Here is a 24,346-nt window from a genome sequence, read left to right as displayed (position 1 = left end):
ACAAGTAGTCGCTCTCCATATATACCAAGGGTCTCGGTAATCCCTTCACAGACTAAAATTACCATCCCAACCTTGTACATAAACTGATCTCTAGTGTCTTGTCTTTCCAGTCACCTTCCACCTCCCACATACCCACTGTCCAGCCACAAAAAAGCATTCCTTTCTTGACTCAGCACCACCCAGGACTGGAGCAACAGAATCACATTCTATGCCAGGGTGTTGACTACCTCTAGTCCTGCCTTGAAATGCGGAATATCCTACCCATCTTCCCCGCCCCTCACATGCTGCTATTCTGCCACCCAACAAACCTATACAGTATCCTTGTCCATCTCCTAGCCCAATATCTCATATCCCTGCAATAGACCTAAATGTAAGACTTGTCCCATACATCCTCCCACCACCACCTACTTGAGCCCAGTCACAGACATCACCTATCTTATCAAAAGCAGAGCTACTTGTGAAAGCAGCCCTGTGATCTGCAAGATAAGCTGCAATGACTGTGCTGCATTCTATGTAGGCATGACAACCAGCAAGCTGTCTGTCTGCATGAATGGCAAACTGACAAACTGTGACCAAGAGACAGCCGGACCACCCAGTTTCTGAACGTGTTCCCAACCCCCAACCCTCCCCCCCACGCCCCTCTCCCCCGCATCAACCTTCACTAGCCCCTGTTCCTAATGGATCACTACACAGCCTTCTATACCACCAACTCACCTGCTAGTCTTTTTCCCTCCTCGATTACTCTCCTTTTCCACTTCCCCGCCCATACCCTTGCCACCCCCCTCCCCTCCTGTCTTTCAAACCACCCAACTGCACCTAGCTACCCTACCTTGTCCCCACCATGTCTCTGCGTGCTCCCACAAGCAGAATAAGGCCTTTTGCCTGATAACACAAATGTGTAGCAATCTTTTTGTTGTGCCTCTCAGTGACTCAACATCTCTTCTATATTGTGAGTAGCAATCTATCCTCAGATCACCAAATGCAGTCCCCACTTGATTTACACATATACCTTATAGTTTGAGATAAACGAATATAATGTATCCAAATTAAATTTTAAATTCAAAATGTGTAAATATATAGCCAAAATGATTATTTGGGTTTGTCAAAATAATTTAGCAAAACACAGTTGCCTGCTAGGAAATTGATTTGTTGGTCACACCAGACCATTGTATCATGGCTACAAGCTTAACTTGCACACTGTGAACTGATACCAGTGCAAGATAATTCACGTCTTCAAACCTGTCAGAATTCAACTTAAAATCTGAAGTAATAAGTGGAACGCACATGGTTGTAATTTGATAACACAGCTCCAAATGATTTTCAAATTGAATCAAAATAAATGAAACTACAAGCTGTTACAATAATACCAGTTCAAATATAGAAGCTGTAATGTCCCACTGGTTAGTGAGTAGTTAAAAATGGTTTAAATACTTGTGAATATCTTGCCTTCGGTGTCCCTCGATGACTGCATGCTCTTTCGACAATGGATTTCACTACAATGATGTAGACCACAACTGAAGTAAAGTAAGTACATATATTTATTCACTTCAAAACCTGTATCTTATGAACTCATTATCAATCTTCGGTGTAATAAGCCTCGTTGTTACTACTACAGCTAACCGATGGTAGTACATACTACACTGGTGATATTAAATAGTCCAGATGCAGTAATTTGATAGAAATGAGTGTGTGAGATCCATTGCATTGTTCAACACTAATAATCAACAAAGTACGAATATAAAGTCACGTATCATTCTGCCTTTTGTGATGTTAAATCAAACTGTTTAACACTCCGAAATAATCCGTCACTGCACTGTTCTAATATGCTGTTTTAGACAGTGTCAAACACACGAATTGCTCTATTGTAAATCAAAACCTGAATCATGCACCAAGAACTTATCTCAACTGTATGCACAGATCTGTCCTCTAGTGGGTCAAACACTCATCTGTCCTAACAATAGTCAAGGCCGAATATTTATACTCTTTCGACAATGTACTACTGGCTATAATAATGCAAAACATAATTTATAATATGAAATAGTTTATCAACATTATCAAACACTCTATAATATTCCCTACTTTGCGAGAACAAGTTTAAGACATTTTCTAAACACGTAAAAATCACATCAATATTGAAATTGCAGAAATAAGCATTCTTCAATGCTAAATGATCAATTATCTATATTTTGGGAACTAGGCTCGAGATTTAATTTGTACCATTTACAGATGATGAGAATGACGTATATTATTCTTTTATCTAAACATTTTCCTTATATTAATTTCCTGAATCCGATTTTGATTATATATGGTACAAAGGGTATGGTAACTACTATTGTTTGGTATTGCTATTATTCTTTTAAAAGCCTTTTTCCTATTATCGAAAAGTAATTGAATTTAATTACATTTGGAGATATAAGAGTATTGATCTAGCAGTACATAATGCAGGGGTGGTGGTAACCATAAGCCTGGAACGTTACAAAGCCAAACATGAAAAACAAATTGAAAATTCAACACTAATATAAATGTCATATGTCAGAAAATTAACTATCTCCAAAAGGAATTAAAAAGGCACTTCAGACACAGGATAACAGATCACCTGAAATGAAAAAAAGAAGTGAATAAAAATATGGGCATCACAAGTCTTTTGTTTGATTGCAGCATTGAGTAGGCATAATTGTTTAAATGATATGACATAAAACACATGCTATAAATATTTATCTTGTGTTTATCTGCTAAATTATTTGTGGAAGTAGATGCGCACTTTATAGCAACTTCACTAGTGCCTGCTTTTTGGAGTGTTTGCACAGAGTAAAAACAAGACTGCCTAGAAATTGCACAGTGGACTTTTATCAGAATTCTCATAGTGAAATGAAGACAAAGAAGTGGACAAAAGGGGTATCAAATTAACCAGGTTTAGTTTTGCAAAGAAAGATTTAACATCTTGGAAGTAATAAGGGTACTTAAGAAAAAACGTTATTAGTGATATGAGGGAAAACTCTTGTCTGAATTTTCATAGCCAAATGAATAGTGAGGCATTAGAAAATGGGGTATCAAATTGGCCAGTGGAGATCTAGTTTTGGAAAAAAGAGATTTAATTTGTGTGAAAGTAACCAGGGTCATTAAGAAAAACTTAGTTATTTCAGGGAAAACCTGAAATATTTCAGAAATAGCAGTTGATAGCTTTGTAAATGAAGTGTCAAAAAATATCAACCCACAGCATAAATTGAAACTTGCCCATTTTTTCGTGGTCTATGAACTCTTAATAGCAATAACAACAACAATAATAATAAAACAACACCAATATATATTTAAATATATTATATTTCATGCTTGTCTGAACCAAATTTGAAAATTTAAAAAACAGAGAAAAAGAAACAGTCAGATGTATTGTGAAATCATCTGTCTCAAAGTAGAAATATAATAGATTAGCGAAACATTTGGGTTCCTTTGAATGATTCTTGAAATGATGCACAGCAAATGTGGTGCTGATTGAGAATTTAAAGTTGAATGTTTAACTTAGAATCATAAAATTTTAAAAAATACGTGAGGATATTTGTCTGATGGAATTTCACTCATTGATCATCTTACTAACATATGAGTATGTCAGCTGCTGTAAATGATCTTGAGTATCATTCAAAGGCATGTTAAATATCTCTCTAATCTATGTTATTTCTTACAGTTAGACAAATCATTTCACAAAAGATTTGGTGTTTCTTTTCCCCCAGGTTATTGCTGTTAATGCCGTATTTACTCGAATCTAAGCCGCACCTCAAAAATTAGACTCGAAATTCAAGGGGAGAGAAAAGTTTTAGGCCGCACCTCCAAATCGAAACAAAGTTAGTCCATTGTAATATGAGAAACAATTTAGGTCCAATGAATGACGATACAGCTACAGTAGTTTGGTTTGAGTCGTAAGCTTAGCAGTTAAGCTTTACCAGGTAGCCATTGCTATGCATCAGGTGCTCCATCCGTATTTATTCGGGCACCCTTCCTTTTTCACGTGCTTCATCTGGTTTGAATTGATTGCTTATTTTTCTTTGGTCTGATAAGTGCCATTCTCTTTGTTATAGGTGTTTACGTCACTCTAAGCTGAAAATGCATTACTGTACTGTGTCATGTATTGTTTGTCGCATTCTGATAATGTGTGTTTATGGCCTGTCGTCGCTCGCAGCATGGCTTGCTTTTGTGCACGCTACCGCCGCTTACAATTAAAAAGAGAGAGAGAGAGGAATTGTCTCATTAGCGAGACAATGGCAAGAGACTGCTATTTGTTGTTACTTACACTGCTGCTTTCTTTGATAATGATCAACAAGAACCAAATAATAGACTGTGTATGATAGATGATGATCTGAACGAGAGTTTAGCGAAAATTTTTCTCCGTTTGAAAATCTTTGCAGACGCCTCTTTAGTACATTACATTCTGCACAGAAATTAGAGTCATCTTAAATTTAAAAATCTAGTCAGTTGTCGTGCTTCATTTCTGACTGTTTCGTTATTAGGCATAAGAATAATACGAATATAAACATGACATGATATGTATATTCTTCCGCATTTGCTGATGTCTCACTCTAGTTTCGTAGTTTATTAGGCAGACAGCATTTAAATGAGATAACAGCAAACATGAAACAATACATGGCAAAATGTTTCTATTCGTATTATTCTTATGGTGAAGAGAATACTGCATGTGATTCACAGTTCATAAAAGTTCCTATTAGCAACCGTCACTTCTCACAGGAAGGAAAAAATTCAGAACTTAGAGTTGGCCATATTGACAAACATCCCAAACAGTCTTGCCAGTCGGATTTTCGTAGTACATTGAAATGCTGCTACATTCAAAGATGGACAATACGGAATTTGTATTTACTTCATTGGATAATGTATGAAAATGCAGTGGTCGAAACTCGGGGCGGAGAAAAAAGCTCGTCTTCCACCTTTTTTTTTTTTTTAATTTATTTACTGACGCAGAGGTTTTGGTGCCAGTATTTATCTTTGTGCCTGCAAAGCATGCCTGTGTAGCGCTACATATATTCGACGGCAGATGTTAGTTGTGGCGGCACCTACCAACATTTTTCAGAACTTCCACTTACTTTGCACTCAATTCTAAGCCGCAGGCGGTTTTTTGGATTACAAAAACCGGAAAAAAGTGCAGCTTAGATTCGAGTAAATATGGTAGTTGTCCATTAAGTCTTTCTGGGTGACTTTTAGTAACATTAAAATGGGATAATCTTTGATTACTTCCACTGAATAGGGGTAGTGAATTGAAAGTAATGTATCATTACAACATAATCACTTTGATTAGGTGGTGTCAAGTATTTCTTAATTTACTTGATTAATGTTCTCTTCTGTGAAATTAAAATCTCAGGACCAAAGTTTAAATTGAGAATTTTCGGTATAGCTGAGAATTATTATTAAGTAAATAATGTTTGAAAGTTTTTCAGTCATGTAAAGACCTTACACATGGGAAATAACAATGAAATAGCCTCAAATCATCAGTTTTAAACAATGATAGGGTTTCCAATAAGTAAGTGTTTGTTGTATGTACTCTTCCACAAAAGAGTGGAAATCCACTACATCACAAATATATCAAATCTTTACTCATTCATACATTTTACGGATGTGATTTCCTGGCAATATGTTCAGTATCTCTCTCCTTTTGCCTTTGACACATCTTTGTCATGTTTAACTGTTTTTCGGTTTACGAGGCACATTTCAGACATAAAATACCAGGGTAATCCCAAAAGTAACGTCTCCTATTTTTTTTATAAGTACATAGACCTGTTTATTTCTACAATGGTTTACATCAGTTTACAGCTTGAACATTTAGCTATTTTTCAACATAATCACCATTTCTGTCAATGCATTTTTGTAGACACTGTGGCAGTTTTTGTATGCCCATGTCATACCAGCTTGCCGCCATCTCTGCGGCTTTGGCAAAGAAGGATGACGCCACTGGCGTGATTGTTGCTTGGTCTCAGGTGTAAAGTGGTATGGCCAGGTTTTGTCACTCGTGACAATTGAGTCCAGAAAGTTGTCCTGTTTGGCTGCAAGACGATGAAGAAATGCACTGAAAGCATCAACTCATTGCCGCATGTGGTCCTCAGTCAGCATACTTGGCACCCATTATGCGCACACCTTCCAGTAGTTCAATGTTTCTGTTAAAATTCTGTGAGTGTTGCTTCGGGAAACCTCAGGAACCACATGCTTTGCTCAACCGTCAACACTGTCTCCTCAGAAATTGATGGTCTCCCGCTCCTTTGTTCGTCGTGAGTTTCGGTCCGACCAGCTGCAAACTCTCTACAACACTTACGAACTTTTTGATATCCATGCACAACTCACCATACACTTCCGTCAATTGGCGATGGATTTCAATCAGCGCAGTGCCCTTTGCATTCTAAAACTGAATAACTGCGCACAATTCTCACTTAACGGTAACATCCAACAGGAGCTCCATTCTCAACGGTTGCCAAGCCAAGACTGAGCACCTCAGTGCAGTGTGCGCATGTTTGTACATAGCGCGTGAAGCACTCTTCATAACAGTGTGACCAACTGCCACACAAACAGAGTTCTGTACTTATAAAAAAAATAGGAGACCTTACTTTTGGGATTACCCTCGTAATAAAGCAGAGGTGCTCTTATTTTTCTGTTGTAGACAAAAGAAACTTTCAAAATGCTTGCATAATTATATTTAATCTTAATTGGTGAGCATATACGTACTGTATCAGTTCTTGCAGAATCATTTGATTAACATGGGAAGGAGGTGAGAGAACGTAAAATTTTAATCCATATCACTTACAACACTTTGTAGTTGAAAATAATGAATAATATTATCAGCGTTCATTATCATGAATATGATTAAAATGTGTTACTTTTCTTTTCATTATAGGTGTTTAAAATAACACTTAATTCACCAAACAACAAAGCTCCAGATTTGACCACTGTAAGGGAACAAGTGTATGAATCAGCTACCCGCCTGTGGCTCAATTATGTGGATATGGAAAGAAAAGCATCTTATAGGGTTCCTTGGGAATTACATAATCAAATACAATCTGTAAGTGTACATTTTTCACTGGTTGTTTCTTCTTGTTACTGATATTAAAAACATTTTCTAAAAATTTGATCTTTTATCAGTATTGTTCAGAATTTATTTCCACCTTGCAGAAAATCCAGAAAGTTACTGGTGGCCTGACTCGCTTGGCAAGTCGAACGAAGGTGAAAAAGGAGGAAACGTTGCGTGTAAAACAGTCCCATCTATCTATGGTTGACGTTGCCACGTACACTCTCAACCATGTCAATTTGGTAAGGGAGTTGGTAGAAATACGGGCAAAGATGCATCACCAGACTCAGACTCACACTCAACGATACGTATTCGAGGAGTGGCTGCAGACTGAGACGGAACTGACACGAGAGCGGGGCCTTTGGGGTCCAGTCACAAGCAGTCGGTAAGTTGGCATTGTCAGAGTGTGGATGTTAATTGTAAAAGTTTTGTGGAAGATGTGGGTACAGATTGCTTTTGCAGCCATGCATTTTGTGCAAGGCCAATTATGTTGGGGAGTATGTTGAACTAACAGTTGCTTCATTAGTAGAAATCGTATGAATGGTAACCTACAAATTTTTTCTTACATTTGAGGTTTTTTCTTATATATGTATATCATCCTTCAAGAAGCCTGCATATATCATCCTTCAAGAAGCCTGCCCACCTCAGTTTCATGTTCAGTATGGTCATAATTACATCTTTCACTCCAGTCTCCTCCCAGATAAAACCGTTTTTCTATCATTCGTAGTAATTCCCATCACTGAAGTTGATTATGAGCAGTACTCACATTTGGAATGTTTTTCACGTTGAAAGACTGTATTCCAGGGCCGTAAGTTATTAAGATCTCAGAAAGATTGTCATCTGCAGAGTGTAACAACTGAAACAAGCTGTGTTTACGTAATTACTACATATGTATTTTGTCTCATTTTAATTGGTTTCTGTTTGAGTCTATGGAAAAAACAAATGATGTTGATGAATTCCGGCAGTCATGTGGTGCAGATGATGTACTGGTCAGGCACCACAAAAGATTTTTTGGTTGGAGTATACACCATTTTCATTGAACAGCAATCTATGCTTGAGTGATGACAAATTGTTATGAAGATACCAGAATCAAAACTACTACTATGTATGAGATTCAAGCAGCGATTCGTATTTGAAGTGAGTGAAACTTGACACCTTTGATAAAAACTATGAAATCTGTTACATTTATGAAGACGAGGTAATGGATGAACCAGATGGATTAAATTGTGTACTGTAGATTGAGAGAAACAAAGCTGGTGTAAAGATCAAAGCAGGTGTCTACCATAAGTGGCTGAAGAATTGGTGGACAGGGTTGAAGCTGCAGGCTGAGACAGCTTATGTTCACAGTGATGACTTGTGCAATTTAACTGTAATATCACAGTAAAAGAAACTGTCTTTGATTGTTACCATCAAAGATTAGAAATTTATAGGACACACATATACAGAAACCTGTCCTGCTACGAAAACTGTCAGTAATTGAGGATTTGAAAAGTATGTGTGGACACATACAATAACAATCACTTTTATTGTTTGTTTGCATGTTTTATTTTTATTTTATAACTTGTTTTACATCTCAATTTTTTCTTAATTGATCTTTCAAATGGTAGTAATGTTTCTCATAGTATTCTTTTGTGCTACTTACAGAACTTACTGATCTCAGTACCACCGTGTTGTTTTCCCCCTCAATTTAGGGAATTATTTACTTACTCTATGTTTTTTTATTTTTGTTTTCATTCCAGGTTAGATAAGTGGATGCTAGATATGACTGAGGGGCCATGTAGAATGAGGAAGAAGATGATGAAAAATGAACTGTTTTATATACATTATCCTTACAGACCTGAACTTGAAATTGGAGACAATGTAAGTAAAGTAGTAAATCAAAGCCTTGAATCAAAATTAGTAAGACAGTACTGTGTGTAGTATTTGAAGACAATGAAATGATTGAGCATTTGTAGGTCACACTACCACAAGTGATATAATCAGCAAATGTATGGTAAACATGTATATTAAACTGCTCATATTATTAATGTCTTTCATATTCTCTTTCATTGAGAGAAGTGCATTGATGAAGCATGAACACTTGCATATGTTGCCATCATGACATTTCCAAAATATAAAGGTGGAAAGAAAAAAATACAATGTCAGTAATTTTAAGATACATATTAAGATATTAAATTTATGATAATTGTGAATAATGCCAAAATGATATATGTGGATAGTCCCAAAAAAAATGATAAAGTGTTCAGATCATCATGTCACCTGTGTCTACATGAAATCACAGTCTGTTTGAGGCTTCTTTATATCACAGCATTGGTCAACATGACATTTTGTGTGTCCCTGTATATTGAAGCACTGCTTCGTTAGGAGAACACTCATCCATTGTCACACAGCTGATATACAATGCTGACAAAATCATTAATGGACACCTAGAGGAGTGGACCTATCATCTGGAATCTAGTCATAGGACATGTTCTTAATGCAATGGATACAATTGAACATTTCAATGGTCCTTTCACAATTGGACAATGTATTTATGTTCCTCTCAGTCAGTAATAGGTGGAGTGAAGAGCATATACATACTATAGCGTATATAGCAAAGTCTGTGCAAATTGAAGACATTGCCCACTCGTGCCTGACTGTACATGTTTGTGACACGCTTGAGTTCAGAGTGAGTGTACTGTGATCAACTGAGGCACAATGAGGAGGGATGATGCCATCAGATTGGCTCAGATTTGTCTGTAACACTCCATCTGGAGCCCAATATTCCCCTTAGCTTACGGAATTACACTCGGATCATTTTTGATTGTACTTAACAAATATATATATTGTAGTGTGAGAGTATCTAATTGTGACTCATAGGTAGAGACCTGAAAATGTAGCATATATTTTTGACAAAATTCACATCTAAATGTTTTCTGTTTTTATATCATTAGATGTACATATTAAAAAGATAGTCATGCTACATGCCTGAAATGAAATGAGGCCTTAGTGCCCAGAAATTGGCTGCTAGAAAAAAGAGATGACTGGGGAATTATTTGACTGGAATGCTTGCTTTAGCAAAACTTCAACACTCTTCCCGAATTTAAGCTTTCAACAAATGATTGTTTCTGCTGAGTACCAGCAACATTTTCCCATCGGTGAGCACAGTCCTTTGATTTAATGTGTTCCTCGACATTATTTTTATTTTCCCACACAATCTGATAACTACAAAAGCTGCAGGATATTTATTTGGACCATTTTTAGCATTCATGTGCAACCCATATCCCATATCTGACAGGAGTACAAATAGAATCAATGAAGAACTTAGCATAGAAACAGAAGCAAAAATAACCAAGACCGCTTTTATTCTGGAATAATCAAAAATAACTCAATTTGCACATTTGGGGGAGACTTTCAGCATGGTCAAAATACATTGACAGGTTTTGTTTTCAACTTGCTATAGTGTAAAGTGCAGGCACTATAAATTGTCAGTTGGCTTCAAATGTAGACAAACAAGAATTATCAAAATTGGAAGAAAATGAGCAACACACATCACAAAACATTTGGTAATGGCTACTGTGCAATTGCTTGTTGATATTGGCAATGCTGTAAACTACATAGTTCAGGCCCAACCTCTGTGTTTTAGATACACTCACCACCTAAAACTGCCACATGAAAAGGTCCCGCATTGTACCAACTTTTAAACTTCTGCATGCAGACTAACATATGCATTTATTTGTTCCAACTTTTAAACTTCTGCATGCAGACTAACATATGCATTTATTTGTTCCAAGATGGTAGGTCCCATGGCTAAGGGCTTTGGTGTACATTGTGCAGTGTGTATCTTGCACCAGTGGCATAGTGTGAGGGGAGACTTTGAGACTTAGTCTCCCCTGTATTCGTGCTTAAAAATGATGCAATAGTAATTCATAACGAAAATATAAACAACTTTCTACTAAGAGCATTAAATGTGCAAAGACATCAGGTTTGTAGCCCGTGCCGCCGCACCCTGAGTATTGGTGTATCTGCCTGCTTGAGACTCGACTGCTCTCAGTCTGTGCCTCCCTTCCCTTACCTGGCTGTGTGCGCCTGAGCATTCTTGACTCCCCTCCACTTCCCCTCTTCCACGAAGGCTGGTACACTGCACTTGCTAGCAGGTATTGAGACTAGTCTCTGCCGCTTCTATGCTGGCTTTTAACATGGAAGTGAACAGTCGCGCGGTTTGTGTTCATAGTCATTCTTGGGTGATTTTAGTGCTTTTTTCATTGTGTCGCCAATATGAGTGAGCCAGCAACTGTACGCCTTATAGAATTTTTATTAAAAACGCCTTCTTCTACATTAACGTATGAAAAAAGTGCGAATTGAAGTACAAACTACCTACTTCTATACTCAGTGTAGTTTTAAGTGAAGCCAAATAAAAACGCACTTTTCAGACAGCCTGGTACGCAAGGTATGCTTGGCTGACTGCGAATGCAGTTAATAACAGATTATATCGTTATATATGTCTTCTGTTTGGTGGTGAAAAGGAATGGTGCAATGAGGGCATTTGTACAATAAAGAACTTTGACAGGAAAGCACAAAAACATCAGACATCAAAACGTCACCTGCGGAACAAAGAATCATTTCAGTTATTGGGCAAAATTAGAATTGAGCACGCCCTTAATGAAGCCGCTCGTCTGACAGCAATGAAATACAACGAACAAGTTACATCCAGCAGGAGAGTATTGGCTCGTCTTATTCAGGCAATTGTATTTCTTTGTAAACAAGAACTAGCCTTTTGCGGCCATCGAGAAGACGAATCCTCCAGCAATAAAGGTAACTATCTGGAATTGTTGGATTTACTAGCTTAAGGAGAGCAGTTAATCCGAGACCATCTATCATCATCCTCAACATTTAAATGAACATCTCCAGATATACAGAAAGATGTAATAGAAATGATAACTCTGTCAGTTAATGAGAAAATAAAATCTGAAACTCAGAACTGCAATTTCATTTCGATTCAGGCTGATGAAACATTAGACGTATCATGTAAGAGTCAAATGAGTAGAATATTCAGGTACTGTATAGCAGACAAAATTGAGGAAAGATTTGTTGGATTTTACGATGTATCTGGAGATAAAACTGCTGAAGGTTTGTCAAACATTGTTCATGCATTATTGAAAGAATGGAATGTGGAAGGAAAAGTGGTTAGTCAAACATATGATGACACTTCAGTAATGGCGGGCATTGAAAGAGACTACAACAATTGGTGAAGCAGTTCTGTCCCTATGCGCTGTTTCTTCATTGGTACGCACACCAACTGAATGTGCTACTGTTACATGCCTCCAAAATCATATGACAAGTACGCATGTTTGTAAGTGATCTTACTGCATTCCACTCGTTTTTCAGCAAAACATCATAACAAACTGTATTGCTAAAGGAGACAGGATTTAAACTGCCACTTGCAAGCAACACTCGCTGGAACTTTCGTTCCAGGGCAGTTTCAACATCTAGTCATTTCTCATGGCTATATAGTGTTTTTAATTATATATTTGATACAGACTCTCAGTGGGACCCAGAATCTTTGAGCTGTGCATTGGGAATGAAACGACGGATGGATGATCCTACATTTGCCTACTTGCTTTGCTTCTACTAAGGGTGCTTTGTTTATGTTGATCATCTCTTTAATGTTATTTAGTCAAAATCTGTCAATATAACTGCTTGCCACAATGAAATAAGAACTGTTTTGAGAAACTTACAACAATTAAGAATGGAAACATTCGTTGATGAATGCATTAAATGCAGCTTGTGTTTGAATGACAACTTATCATTCTGTGACAGTCAGAAGACATCTCTCAGGTCACTAACTTACAAGATACTGGATTTGGAAATTGTTCAGATGGAGAGAAGGTTTCAAGACTTTCCCCAAATTCAGTTTGTTGAACTTTTGAAAGAAAAGTGTTTCCCGAACTATCGAAAAGAATTCCCAAAGTTGAAACTGCTTCAATTATTAGAACAGTACCCTTTTTTCAAACAAGTACAAGTTGAAAATGAACTGTGTAACATATACGCTGATGAGAAAAAACACTTATCTCCAAGAATCCTCTTAAAGAACATTGTCAACAATGATTTAGATTCCGTTTATGAAGAAACAACGAAGTTCCTGCGTTTGGTTTTGACCCTACCCGCAACTACAGCAATCAGTGAACGAAGCATGAGTACTCTTAAGCGAGTGAAGAATTATTTAAGGGATTCAATGTCCAACACCCGGCTGTCGTGTTTGAGCACGTTAGCAATAGAAAAGTCACTACTTGGAGAGCTATCCAGTAATCAGATCTTTGTAGACCGAGTTATAGACTTATTCGTGGAAAGTAAAGACAGGCGCATTGCACTTGTGTACAAGAAAATGTAAGTGCTTCTTCTCTTGCTGTTGGAGTTCCACAAATTTGTCATCGTTTCTTGAACAAGTTAGTTATAATTATTATTATTTGTGGCGGTGGTAGTGGTAGTAGTAGTAGTAGTAGTAGTAGTAGTAGTATTTGTTGTTGTTTTATTTGATAAGTTTTGTTTCATTTGTTTAAATTATTGTTTGTTGTACTATTTTGTCTCCCTATAATAACTGCAGAGTCTCCCCAACCTTCCCAACCACGCCACGCCACTGTCTTACACACACAGCATCAACTGCCCATAATCATTGTGGCATTGAGCACACTGATATACCATTGCGTTGGCACTCTTCCTTTTCTGGAAAAACATTATTACACTCATTATCTTTCCAAACTGGTTATGTTCTTGATATTTATATTTAGAAAATAAACTTACATCAAACTATCTCTGATAATATATTTTGTCTGGACCCAACTGGGTGTAAAATATCGCTTATTAGGTAAATTCGCTTTTTCACATTTTGAGTTGGAATTCACATCTGTATTTGAATTTATGCAAATACGAATTTTTCAAATCTCTGCTTACAGGAGATAAAAGCTTGAAGCAAACAGCAACAAAATTTTAGAAACCATTAAAAGTTTCACTGGAATGTTAACTGGTTACCAGCCGATGTAGTGATGGTTATTCACTGACTGGGACATCACATTGCTGTTTCACTATAATATGCTCTGTTTTATTAATTATAGCTTATGTAAGAAAATCTGTCAGCACTAGTGTGAATATTATGAGCAAAGAAATAAAAAATCTAACAGTAAGACACATGTCTTCAAATTATTCTCTGCTAACATAGTAATCACATTGAACTGTCAGAATGTAATTGACTTGTTTAGGATTGAGCCTGCTTTGTGTATATGAGATAAAGTTCTTCTTTCACCTACTACATTAGAGGCTGGAACACACAACACTCTTTTTGCTAAGACAGATGTCTCCTCTCTATCTCCAACAGATACTTTTAAGTTTGAAGGGCAGTCGCTGAACTATTGTTATTCTATGCCAAATTTTGACTTTTTCCTCAATGAGGCAGAGATATTCTGTCACCACTCATATTGTCTAGAGTTAATAAAAGCACTGCCAAATGCCAGCAACCCGGAGGCTAGCACTTTGCAACAAAGTACAATTTACATATGCTGGGCGTGAAAAGTATTGACCAAGGAAGCTGGACCTATACTGATTTAAAGAAATGTACCCCGATATTTATAAATTTGTATTTATAATTGATTTATTGTGCAGATGATCCTTAGTGATTTTTCAGTTTATTTCATTAATTTTTTTATTTATTTTAATTATTTTTTAAGCATTATGATTTAATGTTTGTTTCTTGTATTATGTATGTTTCTTGTATTTTATAGAGAGCACTGAAATACAAAGTTGCAACAAGCTGGGACAGTAAAGAGTTTTATCAGAAATACCGCCCCCAGACCTTGTTTGAGCGTGAACGTGACCCCATCATGGAAGCTGCTCTTCCTTCTGAAGAAACTACAACAGACATACAGCTGCCAGAGAATGGTGACGACATCAGAGACTTAGGTAAGTGTGATGCAATTCACATATTTATGCGACTCAACATTATAATTTTGATATAGGAGTTCACACAGTCGTTTGCTCACTCATTGGCCTTGAGTGTAGTCTGAAGTTCAAAGTTCACTCCCCTCTTGGATTATGATCACTCAATAGCAAAGCAAATAAGAAGACTTTACAACTATCCATAGCTTAACACTTTGTCATTAAATTCCTTAACAAAAAAGACACAAGAATGGCCGAATACTGAATGCTCCAAGAATATTTTGGAATACATACCTTCCCAAAACCAAAATTTCATAAAAGTGCAGAAAGTCATTGGTGGATGAGAAACTGTGTAAAATAAACCTTTTGCCTAACTGCTTCCAGCAAATGCTGAGATGGCTCCCTTGAAAACACGTGGCCAATTTCCTTCCCCATTACAAACTTGTGTTCCGCATCTAAGGACATCATTATTGATAGAATGCTGAACCATAACTTTCCCTCCTTCCATTTAGGTTTGAGTTCCAGCCTCCCATACAGTTTTAATCTGCTAGGAAGTTTTAAAACAGCATACGTTCCACTGCAGAGTGACAGATTTTTAATTACTTTAAAATTATTTATCATCATTCCTTTTAACTGCATGATTATTATTGTTGTTGACAACATGGTGGATACATGAGCTGCTAACCTGTATGAGTGATATTCCTCCAAAAGCTTGATGGTATGTGTCCAGTCAACTAGATTTTGCACATCAAAACAAAAAACATCTGAATGCCATTCTCCCCCCGCCAAATGATTTTAGAAATTCCAAAGAAATTAGGAATTTTAAGTATTGCTTCTGCTGTATTTGAATACAAGTCTTTCAAAGCTCTGTCAAAATATGACTGCAACAGTCGATCCTCTCTGTCTTCCAAATTGACTCCATTTCTTCTGTCACGTTAACAGACTGTTCCTGCCCCTTTTAGAGACCTTCACTGTATTCTTTCTGATGTCTTTTAGTCATTTCATGAGCTTGCAACTGTCTACTTCAGATTGCTTTCTCTTAATCCTCTAGATTTGTCATGACTGCACTTCAAGTATGGTACCTCCATGCAGCAACATTTCTAAAAGTAAAGCAGTCACTGGTTGGGTGATAGCTTTCAAGAACTGTTCAAGTTTTGGTAGCTTTGGAATCCCCCCCCCCCCTTTTTTTTTTTACGCTTATTAATCTGTAATCTGATTTAAGAAACACTACATTTTTGTGGATAAATTTTATGTTTTTCAGGTTCCATACTGTGGTTTGTTTACTTTTATGACTTAAGCAATCTACCTTCTTCATAAAATATTACGTTAAGGAAAAACTGTTTGTTCATCACCAACTCATTGTTTCCTGCTTTATACTTTATGGTGCTACTTGTAGCTTGATCTGTTTCATTCAAGAGATTCCCGGGGAATCTATTGCAGTGTCTCACAGGTGTTGGTAACTTACGTATTTGACTGTGTATTACATCTTCAGATTTATCACAGGTGCGGTGAAAGGACATAACAATGAAACTATCATCTTAAAACACTCCAATTTTACAGTTATATGTTATACACTTGTAGCAGCCTGTGAATGCTGTGGTGTTGCAACTGCACTTTCCCTTGTTTCTTTCTGACAGATTAACATGTTCAACATTATTTTCTTTACCATCTTTCTTACCTTTTTACAACTTTTGGTTTGTACACTTCTCTCTCTAGGTACCAAAGATTTTTAAGCTTCTAGACTTAGTGTCATTATTTATAAATGAAAACATGTTGAACAGCACCTTTTTTTTATCTTTTCAGCATCTTTTATATTACATAAGTTTTCGGCTGATGATTCCCTTATAATCCAATAAGTAGTCAACAAGACAAGTAAATCCAGTAGAAGATTTAAAAATTTGAGTTTTCATTCATAACTATAATTTTAAGCAGTATTTTACAGATCTTTTCCATTTAAAAACGATTTATTGAACTGAAAATATGCTGCCATATTGATGATGATAATAGCGGAGAAACCCGTCGTTGCCTTGGTATTTGTTTATAGCTGGGCATCCACGCCTTTACTATACAGCCTCTGGCCTTGTGCATAGTGTTTATGATATCATTATCTCCTGAACTGCATGTCTTACCCTGTACAATGATACAATTTGTTTGATAGTACATTCAGCAGCATATGTAGATACTGTGTGCAAAATTTATTGCAAATACAGTTAGTAGCAAACAAGTAATGAATTTACATGTCATGCATGATATGGCAGTTTTTCATGCTACTAGTAAAGAAGTAATAAATCTAGTAGTAAAGAAGTAAGAAATTATAACACCATGCCACTTGCGGTACTTTTACTGCAAGAACAACAGAAAAATACTAAGTGATAAACGTTTTTCCTCTCACCATTTTGTTGGGGTTGTCCATGAGAAAAAATTTCATAGGGTTTTAAATTATATGTAAAGTTTGTTGCAAGTTGCTCAGTGCTCTCATTCTCAAATACTGGCTGAGTAAATCCTGGGAATTCACAAACTGCATGCTATGTTACTGTTGCATTCCACCCCTTTGATAGGTAATTGGTTCTTACCCCACAGTGATTGTCACCTTGTCATATTTCCACACTCACAGGAGAATTGGTGATTGAAGTATTGTGAGACATACTGCAATGAAAAACGAATTTGTTTTTAATGTATTCCACCCCAAATCCTGTATCATGTCCGGAACACTCTCTCCCCTATTTCTCAATAATGCAAAACTTGCTGCCCTTCTTTGAATGTACTCCATTAACCCTATCTGGTAAGGACCCACGCTGCGCAGCAGTACTCCAAAAGGGGACGGACAAGTGTGGTGTAGGCAGTCTCTTTAGAAGATCTGTTGCATCTTCTAAGTATTCTACCAATAAAACACAGTCTTTGGTTTGTCTTCCCCACAACATTTTTTATGTATTCTTTCCAATTTAGGTTGTTTGTAATTGTAATTCCTAGGTATTTAGTTGAATTTAAAGCATTTAGATTTGACTGATTTATTGCGTAACTGAAGTTTAATGGATTCCAAAGCACTCATGTGGAGGACCTCACACGTTTCATTATTTAGGGTCAATTGCCAATTTTTGCACCATACAGATATCTTATCTAAATTGTTTGCAATTGGTTTTAATCTTCTGATGACTTTACTAGACAGTAAATGACAGCATTATCTGCAAACAACCTAAGACGGCTGTTCAGATTGTCTCCTAAATCACGTATATAGATAAGGAACAGCAAAGGGTCTTTAAAACTATCTTGGGGCATGCCAGAAATCACTTCTGTATTACTCAATGACTATCTGTCAATAAAATTTTGCTAAAAACCCATCAATTACTATGAACTGTGACCTTTTCAATAAGAATGCAATCTGATTATAAGCTGCTTGTAAGGTATGGTGTCAAAAGATTTCTGGAAATCTAGAAATATGGAATCAATTTGAAATCCCTTGTCAATAGCACTGAACATTTCGTGTGAGTAGAGAGCTAGTTTTGTTTCACAAGAATGTTGTTTTCTTAACCCCGTGTTGACTGTATGTCAATAGACCGTTATCTCCGACGTAATTCATAATGTTGGAACACAATATATGTTCCAAAATCCTTCTGAATATCATTGTTAATGATGTGGGCCCATAATTTAGTGGATTACTCCACATGCGTTGTTGGAATATTGATGTGACCTGTGCAACTTTCCAGTCTTTGGGTACGGATCTTACGTTAAGCGAATTGTTGTATATGATTGTTATGTATGGTGCTATTGTATCAGCATACTCTGAAAGGAACCTAATTGGTATACAGTCTGGACTGGAAGACTTGCTTTCATTAAGTGATTTAAGGTACTTTACCACTCTGAGGATATCTACTTCCAAGTTACTCATGTTGGCAGCTGTTCTTGATTCGAATTTTTGAATATTTACTTTGTCCTATTTGGTGAAGGAATTTCAGAGGGATGTGTTTAGTGACTCTTAACAGTGCTGCCATCAATAGTATTTCCATTGCTGTCATGCAAGAAAAGCATTGATAATGTCTTGCTACTAGCATACTTTACATATGACCAGAATCTCTTTGGATTTTCTGTCAGGTTTCAAAACAAAGTTGTATTGTGAAAACTATTATAAGCATCTTGCATTGAAGTCTGTGCCAAATTTCCAGCTTCTGTAAAAGTCCCCCAATCTTGGAGATTTTCCTTTTGTTTAAATTTGGCATGCATTTTTCATTGTTTCTGCGACAGTGTTCTGACCCGATTTGTGTACCATAGGGTTCAGCTCCATCTTTTGTTAATTTATTTGGTATAAATCTCTCAATTGCAGTCAATACTACTACTTTGAATTCAAGCCACATCTGGTCTACACTTACATTGTTAATTTGGAAGGAGTGGAGATTCTCTCTCAGGAAGGCATCAAGTGAATTTTTATCTGCTTTTTTTAAAAGAAATATTTTTCATTTATTTTTGGTGGATTTGGGAGTTACAGTATTCAGTCTCACTACGATAATCTTGTGTTCACTAATCCGTGTATCCATTTTGATGCTCGTTATTAACTCACAATTATTTGTTGCTAAGAAGTTGTGTGTGTTTTCACATCTGTTTCTATTAGTGTGTGACCATCAACTAGTTGCTTGAAATAATTTTCAGAGAACGTGTTTAGCACAATTTCGGATGATGTTTTAGGTTTATCTCCAGATTTAAACATGTTTTTTTCACCAACATATCGAGGGTAAAACTAAATCACCACCAGAGAACGGTCGACCCGATGGGAGACCCTAGTCACATGACATTATTATTATTATTATTATTATTATTATTATTATTATTACCACCAGCTATAATTGTACGAGTTGGATATGTGTTTGAAATTAGACTCAAGTTTTCTATGAACTTCTTGGCAACTGTGTCATCTGAGTTGCAAGGCCACTAAAGGATCCAATTATTATTTTTTTCTGGTTGCCAAGAATGGCCTCTACCCATACTAGGTTGTGGAAACTATCTACTTCAATTTTGCCATGAAATAAACTACTGCTAGCAGCAACAAACACGCCATCACCATCTGTATTTAGCCTATCTTTTCTGAACACCATTAGGTCCTTCGCAAAAATTCCAGCTGAACTTATTTCTGACTTTAACCAGCTTTCTGTACCTATAACAATTTGAGTTTCAGTGCTTTCTGTTAGTGCTTGGAGCTCTAGTTCTTTTCGAACAAAGCTATGAGAATTTACATCTCTGATACTGATTGTTTCTAGGACTACTTTTATGTGTTTTACCTGGACCCTTTTAGACTGATGCCTTTTTGTAGTTTCCTGAGAACCTCTACCAAAAAGAAACACCCAGTCCACACCATCCAGCTCCAGCTACCAGTGTAGCTGCCTCCTATGTGTAATGGACTCCTGACCTTTTAAGCAGAACCTGAAACGCACCACCCTAGGGTGCAAATTGGGGAATCTCCAGCCTACACAATCAGAGAACTATCTGATCCTCTGTTTCAGACCCTCTACTGAGATCTGTATCAGAGGGCCGCAATCTCTCCTGTCGACTATGATGCAAATGGTGAGCTCTGCTTTCATCTTGCAAGCAAGAATGGCATCCCTTACCACTTCTGGTAGTCGCTCGAAACCAGTCTTTCTTCTGATCCAAAGTGACAAACATCATTGGTACTGCTGTGAGCCATCAGCTCCAGGTGGCTGCACCCTTTCCTCGTGGCATCCGGAAGGACTCATTTGACATCTGGAATGACTCCACCTGGTATGCACACAGAGTGCACTCTAGCTTTCTTGGTCTCCTTGCCTGCCAAGTCCCCAAGGAGCCCGCATAACGCACCTCTTGCAGGCTGAGAGGTTCCTTTGAAACAGGACAAGCAACTGCATCTGGCAGAGGGACATCATCAGACCAGATAGCACCTGGAATCTGTTTGTCAGAATAACCAGGAAGCCCTTACATTTGTCCCCACCTCACCTCCCTTCCCTGGGGAAGTCTTTCGCAGCCTGCCACGTTCTGAGGTGACCTTCCAGTTGGCCATGAGTGAGAGGTCAACCTCAGTAACTGGCTGGCCACCAGTGTGGACCGATTGCCAGACATGTGGGTCATGCTGGACATCCAATGGATCCCCACGGCCAGTCCACAACAATGATTCCCATTGCAGCCCCAATCCATGTAACTGAAGGCAAAACAGCCTGGAGCTGACAGCAAAGTGTGACCAAATCAGGTCGCATCTGCACATAGCAATCATAGCACCTAACCACAATACAGTGGAAAACTACACTATGCAGACAAACAAATGACTATCAACACACACACCATGGAACTCTACAGGAGACTCTGAAAAAAACGCAAGAAATGTGTCTAGCAAATTAGTTTAACAAGCAGAGATTCAAAAACAAAACTACGCAAGCACACAGGTGAGACTAAATTATTTGCTCCTTGTTAGGAACTTGTAAAATGTCACAAAATCAGTTACTTCCCCTTTTGCTGCTGCTGCTTGGGCAGTAGCTGCTGTCCGACTTCGCCCTGTAACATGTCTGACTTTATGTGCAGTGCAGCCACTCGTGCACTGTTCATACCCTGTGAATCCTGTATCACTACCGAATCATAAGACTAACTTGGGTAAGTGTAGGTTTGCCATCACTAAAGAAAGTAACAAAGTTTTGATAAAAGTCACATATATCCTTCGTGTGTGTTGGCTTATACGAAACCCTCTTACAAACTTTTACAAACACCAGCACTTCTGTACTGTGCGACTCAGAATGCACTGTGATGGTGGCTGTGTGGTCATGCCTCGCTGTGTGGTGCTTATGCCACTGATGCAGCCTTCCATCTGGTTCGTAGTTGCAATAAATCTTGTCAAAATAAGGATAATCCCAACTGTACTGTCACAAGTATAATGCTCTTTCTGCCACATGTGTCTTCCCTGCACAATGCCAGGATCTTGTCCAAAGGAATGATAAGGAACTGCCCACTAACACAATTCAAATTAGTAGTAATTGTAACCAGTAATTTATCATCAATCGTTGCTTGGTCACAAATGAAAAGTAAGCAGCAGGAGCGAGCATAGTACCTGACTTACCATGATTGGTGGCATCTGTGTTGTTGCACAGAGTAAGCTTTGCTAAGTGAACTACATTCATTTGTGCCTCTGTCATCAGCACAGTCCAAAGCAGACTTTTCACTCACTATTATAAAATTGCACAACCTACATGCAAGTGACTGCACGCATTCTAGCTCTATTTGAGCAAAATGCAAGGCTTATTTGTGAGATTTGGGCTAGTGACACTGATACCCATCTGTCCCTTTCATAGCCAGAAGTCAAAGTCCCTAACAGTGGTGTACCTGCCTCCCTTTCCTCTCGCTGCACCACTGTATCAGCCACCATCTGTTCCATAAAGCTGAACGTACTTCAGTTTAACTCTGTAGCAATTGAATTACATGTTTCACTTATGGCAGTTCAAGATATCACTTTTTTATTATGAAAGAAGCAGTAATGAAAGATTCCATTATTACTATTATCAGTAGTTTAATGCCTTGGGTCCTTAACCTGAGTACTATTTTTTGTGAGATTAGTGTACCTATATCCAGCGCATTATTTATTTGTCTAGGTCTGCACCATGTGCCATGTGCATTGGAAAGGCATGGTGTGCATCGTTCTATATCAGAACCTGAAGATGCTGGAGATGATGATGCAACAGACACAACAGGAAGTGAAGATCAGGATTCTGCTCCAGATAACCATACACTTCCTCGTTTACTGGAAGAACAAGAAAAGGTAATGTGCTGTTATAATATGCACATCCATGTTGTCTGAGAAATGCACCTGTGTGTGCCTGTTGTGCTAAATATTGTATATTTTATTCTTTAAATTATTAAAATTTGATCATGTAAAGTTCTCATCAAATGGCGAGAGAATTAAATAGGCAAAGAAAAGAAGAAGGAAGAAGAAGAAAAAGAAAATTGAGGCGCAACTACAGTTTTGTTAGTTTCAATGTTTCAGTTTTTGTTTCGCCTTTAAAAGCAAATCTCTGTTTTGTTGTTTATTGAATGAAGCACTTAAAAATTTAATTGATTTGCATTATTCTTGAAGTAAGGGGACAATACTTTCACTTAATTCTCTAACAGAAGTCCGTTCCTTCCTCTCGGGTGCCCACAATATCCAGCCAGTGCCAGGTCAGTCCTCATATGATACGTCTCTAACGTTAATGGAGAACCAACCACACACACACACACACACACACACACACACACACACACACACACATAAGTGCTGGCAGGTCGACAGACACACAAACAAACGCAAACATACACACAAAATTCAAGCTTTCGCAACAAACTGTTGCCTCATCAGGAAAGAGGGAAGGAGAGGGAAAGACGAAAGGATGTGGGTTTTAAGGGAGAGCGTAAGGAGTCATTCCAATCCCGGGAGCGGAAAGACTTACCTTAGGGGGAAAAAAGGACGGGTATACACTCGCACACACACACATATCCATCCACACATATACAGACACAAGCAGACATATTTAAAGACAAAGAGTTTGGCAGAGATGTCAGTCGAGGCAGAAGTGCAGAGGCAAAGATGTTGTTGAATGACAGGTGAGGTATGAGTGGCGGCAACTTGAAATTAGCGGAGATTGAGGCCTGGTGGATAACGGGAACAGAGGATATATTGAAGAGCAAGTTCCCATCTCCGGAGTTCGGATAGGTTGGTGTTAGTGGGAAGTATCCAGATAACCCGGACGGTGTAACACTGTGCCAAGATGTGCTGGCCGTGCACCAAGGCATGTTTAGCCACAGGGTGATCCTCATTACCAACAAACACTGTCTGCCTGTGTCCATTCATGCGAATGGACAGTTTGTTGCTGGTCATTCCCACATAGAATGCGTCACAGTGCAGGCAGGTCAGTTGGTAGATCACTTGGGTGCTTTCACACGTGGCTCTGCCTTTGATCGTGTACACCTTCCGGGTTACAGGACTGGAGTAGGTGGTGGTGGGAGGGAGCATGAGACAGGTTTTACACCGGGGGCGGTTACAAGGGTAGGAGCCAGAGGGTAGGGAAGGTGGTTTGGGGACTTCATAGGGATGAACTAAGAGGTTACGAAGGTTAGGTGGACGGCGGAAAGACACTCTTGGTGGAGTGGGGAGGATTTCATGAAGGATGGATCTCATTTCTGGGCAGGATTTTAGGAAGTCGTATCCCTGCTGGAGAGCCACATTCAGAATCTGATCCAGTCCCGGAAAGTATCCTGTCACAAGTGGGGCACTTTTGTGGTTCTTCTGTGGGAGGTTCTGGGTTTGAGAGGATGAGGAAGTGGCTCTGGTTATTTGCTTCTGTACCAGGTCGGGAGGGTAGTTGCGGGATGCGAAAGCTGTTGTCAGGTTGTTGGTGTAATGCTTCA

The 24,346-nt window shown here is 38.1% G+C and overlaps 1 protein-coding gene across 1 annotated transcript in view; it reads left to right on the top strand.

The window, feature by feature from the left end:
* LOC126456073 (WD repeat and FYVE domain-containing protein 3) overlaps positions 1–24,346 on the top strand; it is a 303,206-nt gene that overhangs the window by 192,862 nt on the left and 85,998 nt on the right. The window contains 5 exon segments of the mRNA XM_050091831.1: positions 6,884–7,048; positions 7,159–7,439; positions 8,794–8,914; positions 14,809–14,986; positions 22,555–22,721. Coding sequence (XP_049947788.1) covers positions 6,884–7,048; positions 7,159–7,439; positions 8,794–8,914; positions 14,809–14,986; positions 22,555–22,721 — 912 coding nt within the window.

This window comes from Schistocerca serialis, chromosome 1 (genome assembly GCF_023864345.2).
Source record: "Schistocerca serialis cubense isolate TAMUIC-IGC-003099 chromosome 1, iqSchSeri2.2, whole genome shotgun sequence".
NCBI classification, from domain to species: Eukaryota; Metazoa; Arthropoda; class Insecta; order Orthoptera; family Acrididae; genus Schistocerca; species Schistocerca serialis.
This window is presented reverse-complemented; position numbering and strand designations above follow the sequence as displayed.